We start from the raw sequence: 16,006 nt of genomic DNA, 5'->3' as shown, positions 1-16,006 counted from the left end.
AGTGCCTACTGTATACAGTTCCAGGCACTGTGCTGAGCATTTTACAAAAATTACCTCATTTGATGCTCACCACTTTTGTGAGGTAGGTGCTATTATGATCTCCATTTTTCAGATGGGGAACTGAGGCAGAAAGACATTAACTGACTTGCCCAGGGTCATAGTGGTAAGCATCTGGGGCTGGATTTGAACTCAAGTCTTTCTGATTCCAGGTTCAAGGCTTTATTACTTATACCACCTAGCTGCAGTAAAGGCCAGAAACAGAATCTGAACCCAGGTCTTCCTGACTCAAAGTCCGATGTGCTATCCACTACAGGTAATGCAATGCTTTGCACACAGTAGGCACCTAATATTTACTGAGTTATTACCATTTTGAGATTGGGAAACAGAAATTTAGAATTGTTAACTGACTTATCCACAGCCACAAAGCTAGTCTAACTATCCAAGCTGGAATTCTAGCCTATGATTTCCTAACTGATAGTTTCTAACAAAGAGACCCTAGCTTCTCAAAAAAATGACCAACTCTGACTCCAGAGTCCCCACAATGAAGCATGCTACCCATCCCCCCACAGGGAGGTGTAACAACCATGCTGCTAGCAGCTGCTGTGGAGGTGGAAGGCCAATGACACCAGCACACAGCAGGGCTGCTAGCACAGGTTCTTTGATCTGTTTTTCTAAGGAAGGCAACTTTAAAGGGTTTACAATCTCACTTTAACTAAACATAAGTATATCATTCACTTAGTTCATGGGGGAAAGTCAGCACCCTGAACTTCAGAGCAAATACAAACAGAAATTAGAACAGGGAAAATAACACAAATCAACAGGCAGGCTTCTGTCTGTCCATAGCAATACATACACAGGTGGGGGGGGGGGCGGGGAGAAGCACCAACATACAGGTTTGCAAGGGGAGGTGGGCACTCCTTAACGGCTACCCAGAGTCTCCTCTGGCCAAATCACACTAATACTCTTCCGATGAGTGAGCCCCAAAGCAAACCGCCAAACTCGGAGTATACATATACTGTTTCCAATCAGGGACTCTTGATTCAAACAAAGGCAAGACTCCACCAAAAGCACTAGATTGCCTTAGTGCAGAGAAGCATTCCAAAAGCAAAAACAGCAAAAAGTCCCGCCCACAAGAGGTGATGGACTCGGGGCAGATGGAGGTACTTTCTGCACATGGCCAACTATTTGTTACAAAAAGGGGAAAGGAGGGAGAAATACAGACTTGTGTGTTGAAAACAAAATTTTAATTTAAAAATAAAATACCCCGATTTCTAAACTCTTCCAGATTTAAAACCCTCTGAAGCCACAGTGAGTCACCGCAGCAGCCGGCGGCTCCCTCCCACCTTTGTAAGAAGTGGCACAGGAGGGAGGGGCCCACCCCACCCAGTCCCAGCACCCAAGTGCAGATCGGTGCCCAACCTGCAGTTCAAGTCGCCCAAAGAGAACCCGCGGCAGCCCGGCCACCCAAGGAACAAGGAGGAGGGGGCATGCAGCCAGCCGGCCAGATGCGGCTCCCGAGGGCCCCCCGAGCTGCAGCCGCCGAGACCCCGGGCCAGCGGCGGAGCCGAGCGGCAGAGATCCCGGCTGGGTGGGGTGGCCGGCACACACTTACATTCCGGGACATGGTCAGCCTCGAGCTGCTGCTGCCTCGATCTCCAAAGCAGGGCAAAGACGCCGGAGGGCGGCGGACGGATCTGCAATTGGCCGGAGAAGCGGCGGGAGCCCCACGAGCCGGGAAAACTCAATCCTAGCTCCTGAGCCGCGAAAGCACAAACTCCGGGGAACAAGGCTGGGCTTGCTGCTCCAAAGTTACCACCCACGACAACCGAACCGCTCTACTGCGCCTGCGCGCCGGAAGGTTTCCTGGGAAACCTAGTCTTCTATTTGGGGGGGCACCTCCGCCCGGCCCTTCCGCCCGGCCCGGCCTACGTCCTTCTGGGACATGTAGTTTCCTAGGGCTAGAGGAGCTCGGGAGGCGTAGGCCGCTGGGCGCCGGGCTGGCCGGCGGGACGGCGGGAGCGGCCGGGCTGGTGCGCCGCGGGGCAGGCCCTGGGAAGGGGGGCGGAGCCCGAAGAGATATCACGGCGCCTGGTGGCCACCGCGAGGCCGGAGCAACGGGCGTGTGGAGCGAGTCGGAACCGGAGCCACGGGAGCCGCCGGGCCTCAGCCATGTCCTACTGCCGGCAGGAAGGTGCGAGCGGCCGGGCCGAAGGGAAGCGGGGAGGCGGGGGGAGGACGCGGACGCGAGCCCAGGCCGAGGGGCTGCTATGGAGACGGGGAGGACGAGGGCCTGCAGGGGACACGCGGCCCCCTCGGTGGCGGGCGCAGGCGCGGGAGGGGGGAGCGAGCGCGCGGCCGATCGAACGTTGGGGCCCGGCTTTTTGAGCGCGGCGCGCGTGGCTTAGCCCGGGCTGATGCAGGCTGCGCTGGGCCGCCCCGCTCGGACCCCTGGACTTTCTCGCCGCCTCCGTCCCCCTGAGCACTTGCAACGCCCCGGGGGTCAGGAGGTCAAGCCCCGGACCTTCTGGAAACTGGGGCCCTCTGGCCGTTCCCCCAACCCCGAGGCAGCCGGAGTTCCCAGCCCAGACTACACCGTTAACTCCCCGGGTGATCTTACACTAGTCATTTCCCCAGAGGATCCTGTAAAATGAAGTCGGACCTTAGGCTTCCTAAAGACCCCTCCCGGCGTAAGTGGGCTTAGCGGATTTCATCTCAAAACCTGGAAAGGTGTCCTAGTGGCCCTAAGGAATGACCTTCACAAACGGAGAAGCACGTGGCAGAGTGCCCAAGGTCATCATGGAGACCATCATTATGTAATTACGAGACCCAGACTTAAATCGGCAGGATTCACCGGGGCTGCCCTTCCATCCCCAGCGGCCCCGGCTTCATGGGCTCCTTATTGCGTCCCCTGGTCTCTGACTCGCACCAGACCTTTCCTGCGAGGTGGAGGGAGAGCCCTGGGAGATCCAGGGTACGGCCTCCGGGCTTCTTTTAGCCTAATCAATACGGATCCCTGTGGGTGTTGTGGGTCCGGGAAGGGTAGATTCCGTCAGTGCCTTCCCACTGTGCCTTTGCTAGAGTCCACTCTGGGTACTTGAACTTGCCGAGCTGTCCTTACCTCAATACTGTAGCAGGTGGTTAAACTCATTTTCTTATTCTGTAACTTCTTACGGAGTTATTCCATACGTAGTTTCATCATTAATTCATGTAGCAAATGCATGTTGAAGGAATGAGCAGACATCCAGCCCCCAGCAGATGCATTTTGTTGTTAAATGCTGCTTGGAATGTGCCCGACAAATTGAATGAATGCATGCTTTCCACCTCAAAAAACCTGTGCTAAATACTGGACGTTTGGGGTTGGGAGGAAAGGGGTGCAATGAGGAATAATAAAGTTAATACCGATACATCAGTAACGGAGGTCTTATTCTAAAGTTGACAGCCCCTCCCCCCAAGAAAGGTAAAATGGGATAGACACCAACAAGACGGTGGAAGCTCAGTGGAGGACAAGATAATGTTAGGTATGGGTTGGACTAGATCAGAGGTGGGGAACCTGCAATCCAAAGCCAATGCAAAGTTTGGATTCAGAGGGCCACACTTGAGGACCCAGAGGCCACAGGTTCCCCATCCCTGGACTAGATGGCCCCTTGAGGCCCTTTCCAATGCTGAGATTCTCTGCTCACCCTGAAGCCCGGGTGGAGGGACATGTGTCTTTCAGCCTACACAGTACAGTGCCCGAATCATCTTCATTTAGTCTTGGCCAAACCTTTAGGACTCTAATTTTCTCAAACATCATTTTAAACCTGCATTTTGCATTGTTTTCCTTAGCTTTTGACATCGTGTTAAGCTTACAAATTCGAAAAATGGTAAAATGGAAACCAGAGAATGTTTCATGAGGAAAGTAGCACCCGAATTGGTCTTGAAAATGGAAAACCTGAAAGGGTGGGGGAGGGAAATGACAAAGGAGTGGGGAATGCAGGGAGAAAGGACAAGACCAAGGGACATCTAGTGGTCTAGTTTGGCTGGAACCCATAGTACACGAAGGGGAACAGTAGGAAAGATAGTTCCGAGCCAAATTGTGGAAGGCCTTAGAGGCCATGCAGCAGGCTTTCATGCTGAGGTGTTGAGATGGGGGCCACCCCTGTGTCTCTGCGCTGTGGTTCTGTTGCAGTCACAATAGCCCATGTTTGTGTGGCTCTTTAGGGTTTGCAGAATGCTTTTGTTATTTCTAGTTTTGGCAGCTTGGTGAGGGGTGGGGCATTCTGCTGCCCAGCCCCCACCCCCTCCACACCTACAGATACTGGAGCTGAGACCCCAGGCGAATTGCCTAGCTTAAACCAAAAGCTCTAGAAGTGTGGCAGATTCTCATCAGCAGCATTTTCTTCACCGAGAGCTCTAATGAAATCCTCAATTCAGACCGGAAAGCAAGCATGCCTTCCTTACCACTGGGGTGTCAGGTGTGATCCTGCCACATGGGCAGAAACTGCCTTCTTCCCATCACTTGCAGCCTGACCTGCCTGAATTTACCCTAGTGCCTTTTTGTTTTTTAAACCCAGCCATTCTTCCCCAGACTCTCTGTAACTGGAGAACATTCACAGTTCCCTCAGGTGTAGGCCCTTTGGCCTGGATCATAGGTTCCTTTTTCTCTGAAGCACATCCCTTTGGTCACCAGGTCCTTCTGGATGGTGCCTGTTACTAGGCTAAAGAGGGAGGGACTGGACTTCAGACTCCTGGAGGGCGGCACACTTCTGGCTTCACCCACAATGCTACTACCAGTAGGTGGTAACACTCCACCCACATTGACCTGGTTCTTTCCAGTTAGAAGCTGTTTTACCAACATTTTCTCATTGCCTCTCTGGTGGTAGGAAGGAGCAGATCCTCACCCACTGAAGAGAATAAATCGTCATTACTATAAAACACATTCGGGGAGAGAAGGCTGTGTGAAGTCTGCAGAGTGAAAAGTAATGTTCAGCTGGCTGAAAGGAGGGGAGGGAGGGGGCTTCTGAGGCAGCTGGGCGAGCAGCACTGGGGAAGAGCAGCAGGCTTCCTGCTCTGGGACTGCCTCCTCTTTAAACCTTTCACCTATGAAGCCCAGAAGTCCTGATCTCTGTCTGACCACTGGGCCCAGATGGCTCTGGAGGAGAAAGTGAGGCTGGTAACTGCACAGCCCTGCCTCACTGTAATTCAATTCACTTGCAAGTCATGGCATCATCTTCCTGATGTCATGGTCCTCTTTGAGAATCAAGAACAAACCACAACCTGTTAAACCTTTGCTTATGATTAGCCAAACTAGTTTGTATTTTTGTTGGTCAGTTGCATCCAACTCTGCATGACCCCATTTGGGTTTTTTTGGCAGAAATACTGGAACAGTTTGCCATTTGCTTCTTCAGCTCATTTTACAAATGAGGAGACCGAGGCAAGCAGGGTTCAGTAACTTGCCTTGAGTCACCCAGCTAATAAGTATCTGAGGTCAGATTTGAACTCATGAAGATGAGTCTTTCTGACTCCTGGCCTGGCACTCTATCCCTTGCACCACCTAGCTGCCCCTAAACTAGTTTTTAATGACTTCTAACTGTTGGCTTCTTGAAGAGTCTGGCTCCTTGAGATGTGTATAAAAGAGCCATGTCCCTCAGAAAAGGCTCTCCTTGTATTATATTAACTCTCTTCTGAATTCTGTCAGATTCAGAGTCCGTAAGATTGAGTGCCTGGACACAACTCAGAATAGTCCCTCACCTGGCCTTCATTTTAGAGCCTTGGCACTCTTTCTGCGCTGGGGGGTCCCTGGGCCTGCCCTTCAGTCCTGGTGAGAAGAATTCCTCCCATGGTTCTCAAAGATCTTGTACAGCTGGCTTTGTTTCAGTTGTTCTCCAGCATTGGCTGATGAGGCAGGCCCTGGCAGGACCCTTACTTTGTGAAAAATGAAACAGACCCAGAGGTTTGTCCCAGGTCAGTGACTGGCACTGAGGTTGAGCCCTCCTCTGGCTCCTGATCCAAGTCTTTTTCTAACACATGGTACTGGGTGAATGCCTATCAGATCCCTTTGGGCACATGCCCCATGCTCTTGTGAATGATTCCTGTAAGACGAGTGTTTGGCTATCTCTAGCTGTATTCACGTATCTAAAGCCTTGTCCTGTGGAAGAAAGGAGCAGACCTAGCTAGTGAAGATGCTTCAGAGAGCTGAAATTAAAAATGCATCAGTGACATTATGAGAAGGCGTGTCTGAACCTGCTAGCTAGGGGGAAGTTTGAACCGTTAGAGCTGCCTCTTGAAGGATCAGGGTGTCCTGTTTAGCCATGCCCTGTCCCTGGAGTCTTTCAAGCAGAGATCAGAGAGCCCCTGGTCAGGCAGCAGATTTAGACACTGGATAGAGCACTGATCTCCACCTTTGGAGCTCCCTTTGAGAGCCTCAGTTTTAACCCGGGGCTTTGGACAACAAAGTAGGAAGACTCTAGTTCTCAGCCTAAAGTAGTCTTTCCCTCTCTCTGAATCCCAGTTTTCACTTCTTCAGAATGAAGGGGTGAGGGTGAGGGGAGGAGGAAGATAAGACTCCATCTCTCAGGACCTGGCTTTGGTCTGGTGGGTCTTTGTGGATTTGCTGTTTTAGGACGCAAAAGAACCTCCCAGTCATGTTTCAGCTCTGACTGGCTGTAATGGAATTAATCCAGCCATTGCCTGTTAGGTCAAGGTCGTTGGTGCCCAAGTCCAGGAGACATTTAAAGGGAACTAAAGGAGCTGGCACATTTCCAGGTTGCTTTGATAAAGTCTAGCTGCCAGGTCAAGAGAAAAGAGCAGTCCTGCTGTCGTCTGGCCTCAGACACTTACTAGCTGTGTGACCCTGGCCCAGTCACTTCATTTCTGCTTTCCTCATCTTTAAAATGAGGAGAATGAGATAGCACCTGCCTCCTAAAGTTGTTGAGAGGCTATAATGAGATAACATTGTGAAGTGCTTTGGGACACATTTAAGGCGCTCTCCATCCCCCTCCCCATCTAGAGTGTTCTGTTCACTTCTGGGAGCCCTGTTTTAAGAAAGGACATTGAGTATGAAATATCATCTGAGGAACAGTTGAAGGAACTGAGGATATTAAAGCCGAAGAGACAGTGCGATTGCTGCTGTCAGATATCCCAGAAGAAGAGATTAGACTGGTTTGGTTTAGTTTGGAGAACAAGAGGTGGGTGAAAGTAGCTGGAAGGGAGATTCTGGCCCAGGCTCCGGCAGTGTTTAATGACCACTGTCCACCCCAGGTGTATAAGAGGAAGCTTTGCCAGCCAGAATAGCTGTGTTCCCCCACCAGGTTTGTTGAGTTGGAGGGGGTGGGTTACTATTCCCATGTTAAGAGACAAAGAAACAGGTAAGGTTCAGAGGGCCTGAGTCTTGCCCATTGTCAGAGAGCTAGTGGGATCCGGGGCTAGCCCAGTGAGCTAGTCGGTGCTAAAAATCAGGAGATACTTTTATTTGGCAAGCTTAAAGAAGAGTCTACAAGAGAAGGCCATGTGGCTTTTAACTGGAGGCACCCAATGGCATAGGAGACTGGAGTGACAAGGGAAGGCTGCCCTGGAAAGGCCTTGTGCTGGAGGCAAGCCTTGCACCTCCAGATGGGATCAAGCCTGAGCCGCTTCATGTGAATGACAGGGAAGGTCTATGAGCAGGGAGCCTCAGCTGCTTGGTCCTCAGGCTGTGGAAGGAGCTCAGACACCTGGGTTTCTGTTTCAGGGCAGCTCAGGCAGTTCCAGGGTCCAGACAGCTGGCACAGCCAAGGGGTCATGGCCACCCAGGGGTCAAGGCAGCAGATTAGGAAGGGAGGCTTTCTCTTCGGGCAGGCTCATGAGTCTGCCGTCCTGAGCTCACAGGCAGCTCAGAAGCTGGAAGGTTCTAGCCTGAATTGTGCCTGATCTAGAAGTCCTATGGGTCAAGGGCTTCAGAATAGGGGCAGGAGAAGGGTTACCAGGTAGGAGGATGGCCCATGGTACAGGGATGTGAAGTGTGTTGGACAGCGGGGGACTTCAGCCACAAAGAGCAGAGGGTTTCCAGGCTTCCAAAGTCAGCCAGCGCTCAAGGCCAGGTAGACCGCTCTCGGTTAGTCCATACCACCCCGTGTGGATGCCCCATCCTGGCCAGGATCATGGATCAAGAGATAGATGGGACCCCTGGATTTATTGAGGCCCAGCCTGAAACTCCTCACAGCTTGGCAGATAAGACTAAGCCTAGAGAAGTGACCCATGGCCTAGGATCTCCACCCACGTCTTCCTCGGAGCCCAGATCTTTGGCTCTTTGTCCTGCACCGGAGAAACCACATGACAACCCCTGGCTGCTGTAGATGAGCTGTTATTGGTTGGAGGTTGGATGTAAGAGAGTGCACAGATGGACCGACAGACAGCTGGATGGGGCAGCAGGTGGCAGAGAGGATAGAATGCTGGACCTGCAGTCAGGAAGACCGAGTTCAAGTTCGCCTCTGGCTGACTTAGTTTCCTCATTTGTGAAAGAATGGTAATAATAGCACCCCCTCCCCACAGGTTATTAGGATCAAATGAGGTAATGTTTGTGAGATGCTTAGCACAGTGCCTGGCACGTAGTAGGGGCTCTGTAAGTATTATTGCCATGTATTATAGATGGACGGATGGGATGTGGTGACCCCTAAGGGCCCTTCCAGCTCTCAGATCCCATAACTCTACAATGAAGTTCATTAGGTTAGAGATTGCCTTAAACATTCAGAAGCAGGTGCTGGAGTACTGTCTGCTGTCACATAAACAGTCCAGGATCTAGGGTGGTTTTTATCCTGTTTGTGTTATTTTTCGAGGAGAAAATGACCCTTAATCATGCGGTGCCTGGTGAGGTGCCATTTGAAGAATCTTAACTTGTTTCTTTCCCGTGTGACCTGGTGGGTGATTGCCCACCCCCGTGGGCACAAAAGGGCCCTGGATTCTAGACTATTTGAGTGTTCGGGGCTTTTAGAGATCCTCTCTTCTAGCCCCTTCCTTTTATGGGTGAGCACCCTGAGACTAGCTGGACTTAGCACAGTGCCTGGCACATAGTAGGTGTTTAATAAATATTGATTGATTGATTGCTCTATGTGCACCGAGTCATTTGTGTTTGCTTCTGTAGGCCACAACTTTGTCATCGGTCGTCATCTTTTCTTGTGTGCTACATCCATGGCACAGTCAGGTCCTTGAGTACATCCCCTCCCTCCCTCTCTCCCTCTCTCTCTCTCTCTCTCTCTCGGCCCCCACACAGAGGTAACCTCCAGCAACAGCAACCTGAGATCGGCGTGTCAGAGCTAGAAAGGACAATCCAGGCCTATTTTTTTTTTTTGGCAGAGGTGGGTGAGTCTGGGTCCCAGACTCAGGGGGTGATATTGGTTCATCTCAGTGTTATCTCAGCTTGTCTTTATTTCTTCTAAGAAGGGATGGTTCAGTGGATGAGGTAGAAATACAGTGGTAGATTAAAGTGATGCCAAAACCAACTATGTAAAAAGAGAGAGAGAAGAGAGATGATTTAATCCATCCCCCTCATTTCTACACAAGAGCTGATCACTTTTAAATATTTTGCAAATTGCTTTGAAATTCTAAAAAATGTGGTTGTAATGAGGAAGGAGGCACAGAGGCTTTGAAGGACTTGTCCGAAGTCATCCGGCTGTTCGGTGGCAAAACCAGGATGAGAAGAATGAGTCTCCCAGGTCTCCTAACCCAGGACACCTCCCCAGTGCTGTTTGTTCTCACATTGACAACCGTCAATATCGATCTGGGCTCTGTGATGCAGTGAATTGCTTTGTAACTAACTCATCTTCATCTCTGACATGCCCTATGTAGTGACTCCTGGACCGGAGCGAGACAAGGTGCATGTGTACTACTGGACCATTCTGACACTTTAGGTGCAGCAGACAGCCAGTAAATGCTGATTGAATAACTCAGCCCCAAACCCTCACATGAAATTATTCAGCCCTGGGCTAGCTAGGTGGTGCAGTGAGCAGAGCACTGGCCTTGGAATCAGGAGGACCTGAGTTCAAATCCGGCCTCAGACACTTGACACAGTTACTAGCAGTGTGACCTTGGACGAGTCACTTAACCCCAATTGCCCTGCCTTCCCCCTCAAAAAAGAAATTATTTGGTCCAGCAAAGAGCAATTTAATGGCTTCTTACATCAGGCTAGGATCTAGCCTGATCTCCCTAGTCCTGTTATGGCTCATCGTAGACCTTAGGCCTTTCAGTAAGGCAGGTCATCATGACATGGTGGAGTGCTGGATTTAAAATCGGAACCCCTATTCTGATAGTCATTAGCCCTGCAGGAAAGTCACAAACACTATGAACCTCAATTTCTTGAACTGTCAGATGGGAATAATGCACTAATACTTCTCAGGGTTATTGTGAGGAAAGCATTTTGTAAATTGAGTGGGCAGCTAGATGGCATCGTAGCTAGAGCGCTGGGTTTGGAGTCAGGAAGACTTGAGTTCAAATGCAGCCTCAGACACTTAGTAGCTGTGTGACCCTGGGCAAGTCACTTCACCCTATTTGCCTCGGTTTCCTCATCTGTAAAATGAGCTGGAGAAGGAAATGGCGAACCGCTCCATTATCTTTGCCAAGAAAACCCCAAAATGGGTCATGGGGAGTCAGACCCAATTGAAAAAATGACTGATGGAAAAACGTTATATAGACATGAGCTATTGCTGTTTTCTCAGCTTCTGTTGGTCCTCTGAGAGGATAACTGAGCAACAAAAAAAAAAAAGATCTTTACCCTCTGAACAATATTGCTTCACTTAAGGTCATTGGGCGATGGACGCTTCCTCTCTCAGTGGTTCCATTATGGGATTATCTTTCTTCCATCTTGCTTAGATGTCTATTTTTCTCCAGATGAATTCAGTGTATTAAGTTTGTATCATGCACTGGGTGTTTGTTCACTAGGCTTCTTAGTCAGTTTGCTTACCTGGCTTTTGCTCTCCAGTTTGTATCGTAGCAGAGTGGGGTGCCTCAAACTGAATACAAGGCTCCATGAGCCCTGGTCAGGACTAGGAAAAGCTTTTTCAAATGAATGTAAGCTCTGTGAGGGGAGCGCCTGGCGTGGGGCTCTGGCCGCCATATGTTTGATAGCTGGGTATGTGAATAAATGGACAAATGCCGGCACTCATACCAGACCACAGCTCTTGTTGGTAGACTGTGTTGTTTAAGTTAATACTTAGCTGGGACTTTTTTTTGCTCTTTCTTCCAAATGTCAGGAAAGGACCGGATTATATTCGTGACCAAAGAAGACCACGAGACACCGAGCAATGCTGAGCTGGTAGCCGATGACCCCAACGATCCCTATGAAGAACACGGTCAGTAGCACTTCCTTTCTAAGCTCAGGAAGATTTCTTCTCTATCATCACCACCCTTCCCCCCATCCTCACACACCATCCCCTGTAAAAAGAAGCCTGTGAGTGAGTTTCTCCCATGAACTTGAGGAGCTGGTCAGGGCCCTGGCAGGGACAGGTCAGCTTCTGGAGGGTCACCCTTTCTCCATGCTCAGTAACCTGAAACCTCTCTTCGGTTTTGCTGGGTTTTGTTTTCTAAAATATCTGGAGTGGTCAGAGCAGCTGCCAGTCCTGTTACCCTCTGTTTCATCAGCTCTTTTAGCTAATGTGGCTCTGGGAAAGTCTGACATGATAAAATGCTATAGGAGCAGGTTGTTGGCAGTTAAGAATGTCTTCATTTGGTGAGTCCTCATAGCATAACAGAGCCCAGCATGGAGGGGACCCTCATGGCTTGAAGGCCTGGCCGGTGGAGCACAAGCTCTGACAAGGTGAGCCAGGGTGGGAAGGCCTCACAGGACCTCAGAGGTCAAGCAGGCCATCTCATCCAGCCTGTGGCAGAGCCTTTGCCCCTTTCACTGTGGACGAGCTCTCCCTGTTAAATCCTCAATGAACTGAAGGCCGTTCCCCCTTCTGTTTGCCTTCCTCTAGACTAGCGGGTCTTAAGCTTTGGGTATGATGGTCTGGCGAAGTCTGCGGGGACCTCTCCTCAGAATAATGCTTTTAAATACATAAAATGGAATCTTTTGGCTTACAAAGGACAGCCGTCATATTGAAATGTACTTAGCAGAATGTATTTTAAAACAAGTTCACAGATGCCAGCTGAAGAAGCCCTGCCTTAGACTAGACCCTCGTGAGCTTATCCTGCTGGGCTAGCCTGTGGGCCTGGCCCAGTTAGGGTCACAGAAGCGCAGTGTCCTCAGGTGGACGGGGAGGGATGGCAGCTCTCACACTGCATCTGCACAGTTGGGGAAGCAGTTTGGTCTCGGATGAAGAAGGAAGCACCCACACCAGGGAAGCTGGAGGTGTGGCCCTATGGAGGCACAAGTTGTGGTGGGTGGTCAAAGTGAGATAAAGAGTTGGCTTTTGCTTCTTGACTCAGCTAAACAACTGTGAAATCTTCAGTTAGAGTTTAAAAGCTAGAGAAGTCTAATCATCCAAAGAGCACTTTTCCACTAAATGTTGTAAAGATTCTTCAGACCAGTACTCGGGAAATTTAGCATCGACTCTAGGGAGCAGTCCCAAAAGGAAACATGTAAAGTTATTAGTAGGCCAGTTGCATTAAACTATGAATTATTTTAGGCTTTCTTCCCTTCTTTGTGCATGGCCAAGGAGGTGGGAGGGGAACCAGGAAGCTTCAGGTGGGCAGTCCAGCCCTAAGGGCCTTTGCCTGCTCCTTTTTGGGGCATAAGGTTGGCATGGGGGCGGGGTGGAAATGGAATCCCCCTTGTCTAATTCCAAAGAATGGTGTTAAGAGGTCAGAGCAACTGGGAAGAAAAGGTCATGGTCCTGTTAGAGCAAATTCAGAGGGACCGTCCCAGTCCTTTTCATGTAGGAGGGTTGTTGTAACAGACAGTGCTTGAAGTAAACTGTCTGGTGTGGCCTAGCTGCCTTTTTCTTATACAGATTGTTATTGTTATAGTTTTCACTTGTAGAAGAATTGTATGCAGTGAATTTTGTCGCCTTGGAACAAGTTGAGGAAATTGTTGGTAAAGGCTTTATAATGTGGTGGAGAATCCATCTTTGGTATTTTTCGTATATGAGAGATAACGTGTGGCGTGTTCATTGGTTTAATTCTTAACACAATTTTCCTGCTTTTCCCCAGTGTCTGAAAGGCTATCTAGGACAGGGTTTTCCTTGCCCAGCCACTTGTTAGGGGTGGGGTTCTGGGTAGATGCGCTCAGCTTGACAGCTCCCAGGTACAGGGTCAGGGTACCCAGGGACCTGTGGAGCTGGGGACGGTCTCTAAAGAGGACCTAGAGACAGGGACTGCAAAAGAGACTTGGGTACTTCCAGACCCACCTTGGCCATTTTCAAGTGTGGATTTGAAACTGAGGCCCAGAGCGGAAAAAGGACATGCCCTGGGTCATCTGGCTGGTTTAGTCCTGGGCCCATGGTTGCCCGAGAGCCTGGCCCTCCTGGCTCAAAGCCCAGTGCTTGTCCATCCTGGCCTAGTTTCTGAGGCTCTGGCATGCCATACTGACTGGAAGCCATGGCGATTTAGAAAGGCCCATTGAAGCAGCCACCCAGCTTGATTTTGTATGGGACTGGGTCGATAGGAGAACATTCTCCTCAGGTGAATATGTCTTGCTGGCTGCTCTGCTGGCATTCTGGCTTTAGACCACCAGACATGGGCTCCCTTTCCCACATTGGCTCACAAGTCTGTGACATAGCCCTAGGCTCAGTAAAGCCACAGCCCCCACTGGGCATGCATGGGGGCAGGCACACACACAAGGAGCTGATTGACATGAAGGAGCATCTGAAGGGAAAGCAGGCCTGACACAGAACCTCCAGGGGGCAGCATTTGCCCAGATTGATCCCTAAAGAAAGTTTACAGGTCGTTTATTACAGGATGGTGAATTCAGAACTGATTTCACTCCCACCCCCATTGTACAGAAGAGAACACTGAAGCCTGGAGAGGGTCAAAGAGGTGATAAGAATTTGAGCTGGGATTTGAACTCAGACCCTTGGCTTCAGAGTCAGTGTTTTTCCCACCCAGCCACACATCTTTGGTTCACTGGCAAAGGAAACTGAGTCAGCATCTCCAAAAAGTCATATTTTATCCATGTGAATGGGCCTGTGCCTTTCCAGGCTGCTGCTTCTGAGCCTGGTGACTGGGGTTCTCTGAGCTGGCAGGGGTTATTCCCTGGAGTATCAAACTATTTGCCTTTTGTAAAGACTTGAGTAAAATTAGGGCCCAAAGCAGTGAACCCCACGATGTATTTGGGAGGGGGGTACCTTTTTCTCCTTGTTGAATTATCTGATGCCCTGGTGGTCCTCTGGGACCCGTGACTCAGAGCCTCTTAGAATCCAGATCTCTCTGCCAAGAGGTGGGCCGGAGGGGCCTTCAGTGGCTGGAGGTCAGTGCCGTGGGGACAGCCGCTGGGCCTGGGCAGGGAGAGTGCCCAGAATACACAGAGGCTCCCGCTGCAGAGTTTGAAGGGGGCAGCTGAGGCAGCACTTTGCTATTAGCACTTTATCGACCACATTTGCAGTGTAGGTGGGAGAGACAACAGGGAGTCTGTGCGGAGGGGGCACGCTTGTACTTAGCGGCAGAGACTCTCCTCGCAGGGTCGGCCTAATTTTAGGGCTGTCAGCACCACAGCCAGTGAGTTTTCTTGGTTTGTAACGGATGGCTGTCAATCGCATCCAGATGGCAAGAAGTGAGGTCATCGATGGGGTCTTAGAGCTGATGAGGAAACCTTTAACTTCCCCCTCCCCCCCATTGGCCTCTTGTTTTAGGACGAGATCTAGAATTTGGCGTTGGGAGAAGAGGCCTTAGAGGTCCTCAAGTCAAGCGCTCTCACTTGACAGATGAGGAAACTGAGGCCCAGATCAGTGAAGTGGTCCGCCCAAAGGCTCCCAGAGAGGAGCTGGAATTTGAACTCAGGCTCCCAGATTCCACACCCAGTGCTCTTGACCCTGCCCCATGTGCTCATGTCCACTTTTTCCCTGAGAGTAGTCTGCTTAGGAGCTGTGGGGTTTCTTTATCAAGTGGCTATGGAGGGAGCAGATGGTATAGAGGAAAGTGCCCTGGACTGAAACTTGAGACCTGGGTTCTGGTTCTGCCTTTGATACTCCCTTGCTGCATGACCGTCCCCCCTCACCTCTTACCTCTGAAATGAGAGAGTTGGGAGAGATTTCTAAGGTTCTTTCCAGCTCTAACATTCTCTGATTCTGGGCCATGACCAGGACACAATCATTGAGCCAGGAAAAACTGGATTTCTCCCCTTTGTGGCACAGGGATCAAGCCAGGGTCCCGGGCCCCCTGGACTGCCGTAGGCCCTCCCAGTTCTTGTGGTCAGCGGCCTGTCCCTACAAGATGGTTTTCTTTTTCCCCAGACTTCGGAGGACACCCCTGACATTCTAAAGCTCTGTTCCCTCCTCCCTGCAGGTTTGATACTGCCCAATGGAGACATTAATTGGAACTGCCCATGTCTCGGGGGAATGGCCAGTGGTCCCTGTGGAGAACAGTTCAAGTCGGCCTTCTCCTGTTTCCATTACAGCACAGAGGAAGTCAAAGGTTCAGACTGTGTGGATCAATTCCGGGCCATGCAAGAATGCATGCAGAAGTACCCAGACCTCTATCCCCAGGAGGAGGACGAAGAAGAGAAAGAGAGCGAGGGCGCGGAGGGGGCCACGGCAGCGGCCACGGCCACGGCCACAGCCGCAGCTGCTGGGGCATCTCTGACCAAAGAGGAGGGCTCCAGCTAATGAAGACGGACGGGGGGTGCCCGTCTCCTGCCTTTGCGCCTTTCAGAGAGGTGTGGACCTCGTGCAAAATGGCTCTTTGGGGGTCTTCACAGAAAGTCTCTTACCTTTTCATGTTTTGTGCACTGTATATGAAATAACTTATTTTGATGGTCAGGGGCCTCAACCCTGTGACACAAACACTGAAAAAAAGATGGGAGTTCTGTGTGTGTATCTCTGTGTCTGTGTGAGCGTGTGTGTGTGTACACCATGTAAACCTCTCAGCAAATATAGCTGCTGCTTTTGAATTCTTGTCCAGAGCA

General features: G+C 50.6%; 2 protein-coding genes across 2 annotated transcripts in view; one reads left to right on the top strand and one right to left on the bottom strand.

The window, feature by feature from the left end:
- TMEM43 (transmembrane protein 43) overlaps nucleotides 1–2,269 on the bottom strand; it is a 19,719-nt gene extending 17,450 nt beyond the window's left edge. The window contains exon 1 of the mRNA XM_036738097.1: nucleotides 1,613–2,269. Coding sequence (XP_036593992.1) covers nucleotides 1,613–1,624 — 12 coding nt within the window. The 5' untranslated portion in view covers nucleotides 1,625–2,269. The remainder of the gene's footprint in view (nucleotides 1–1,612) is intronic.
- Nucleotides 2,111–16,006, top strand: CHCHD4 (coiled-coil-helix-coiled-coil-helix domain containing 4). The gene is made up of 3 exons (XM_036738098.1): nucleotides 2,111–2,191; nucleotides 11,202–11,300; nucleotides 15,388–16,006. The coding sequence occupies exons 1-3, from the start codon at nucleotides 2,170–2,172 to the stop codon at nucleotides 15,705–15,707; spliced, it is 441 nt and encodes a 146-aa protein (XP_036593993.1). The 5' UTR covers nucleotides 2,111–2,169; the 3' UTR covers nucleotides 15,708–16,006.

Source organism: Trichosurus vulpecula, chromosome 9, assembly GCF_011100635.1.
Source record: "Trichosurus vulpecula isolate mTriVul1 chromosome 9, mTriVul1.pri, whole genome shotgun sequence".
Taxonomy (NCBI): domain Eukaryota; kingdom Metazoa; phylum Chordata; class Mammalia; order Diprotodontia; family Phalangeridae; genus Trichosurus; species Trichosurus vulpecula.
Note: the sequence above shows the minus strand (reverse complement) of the source record. Positions and strands in the feature narration are given on the sequence as shown.

Coding starts and splice junctions, on each gene's coding strand:
- CHCHD4 (XM_036738098.1), top strand. CDS start 2,170: ATGTCCTACTGCCGGCAGGAAG. Junction 2,192..11,201: donor GTCCTACTGCCGGCAGGAAG/GTGCGAGCGGCC, acceptor TCCAAATGTCAG/GAAAGGACCGGATTATATTC. Junction 11,301..15,387: donor CGATCCCTATGAAGAACACG/GTCAGTAGCACT, acceptor TCCTCCCTGCAG/GTTTGATACTGCCCAATGGA.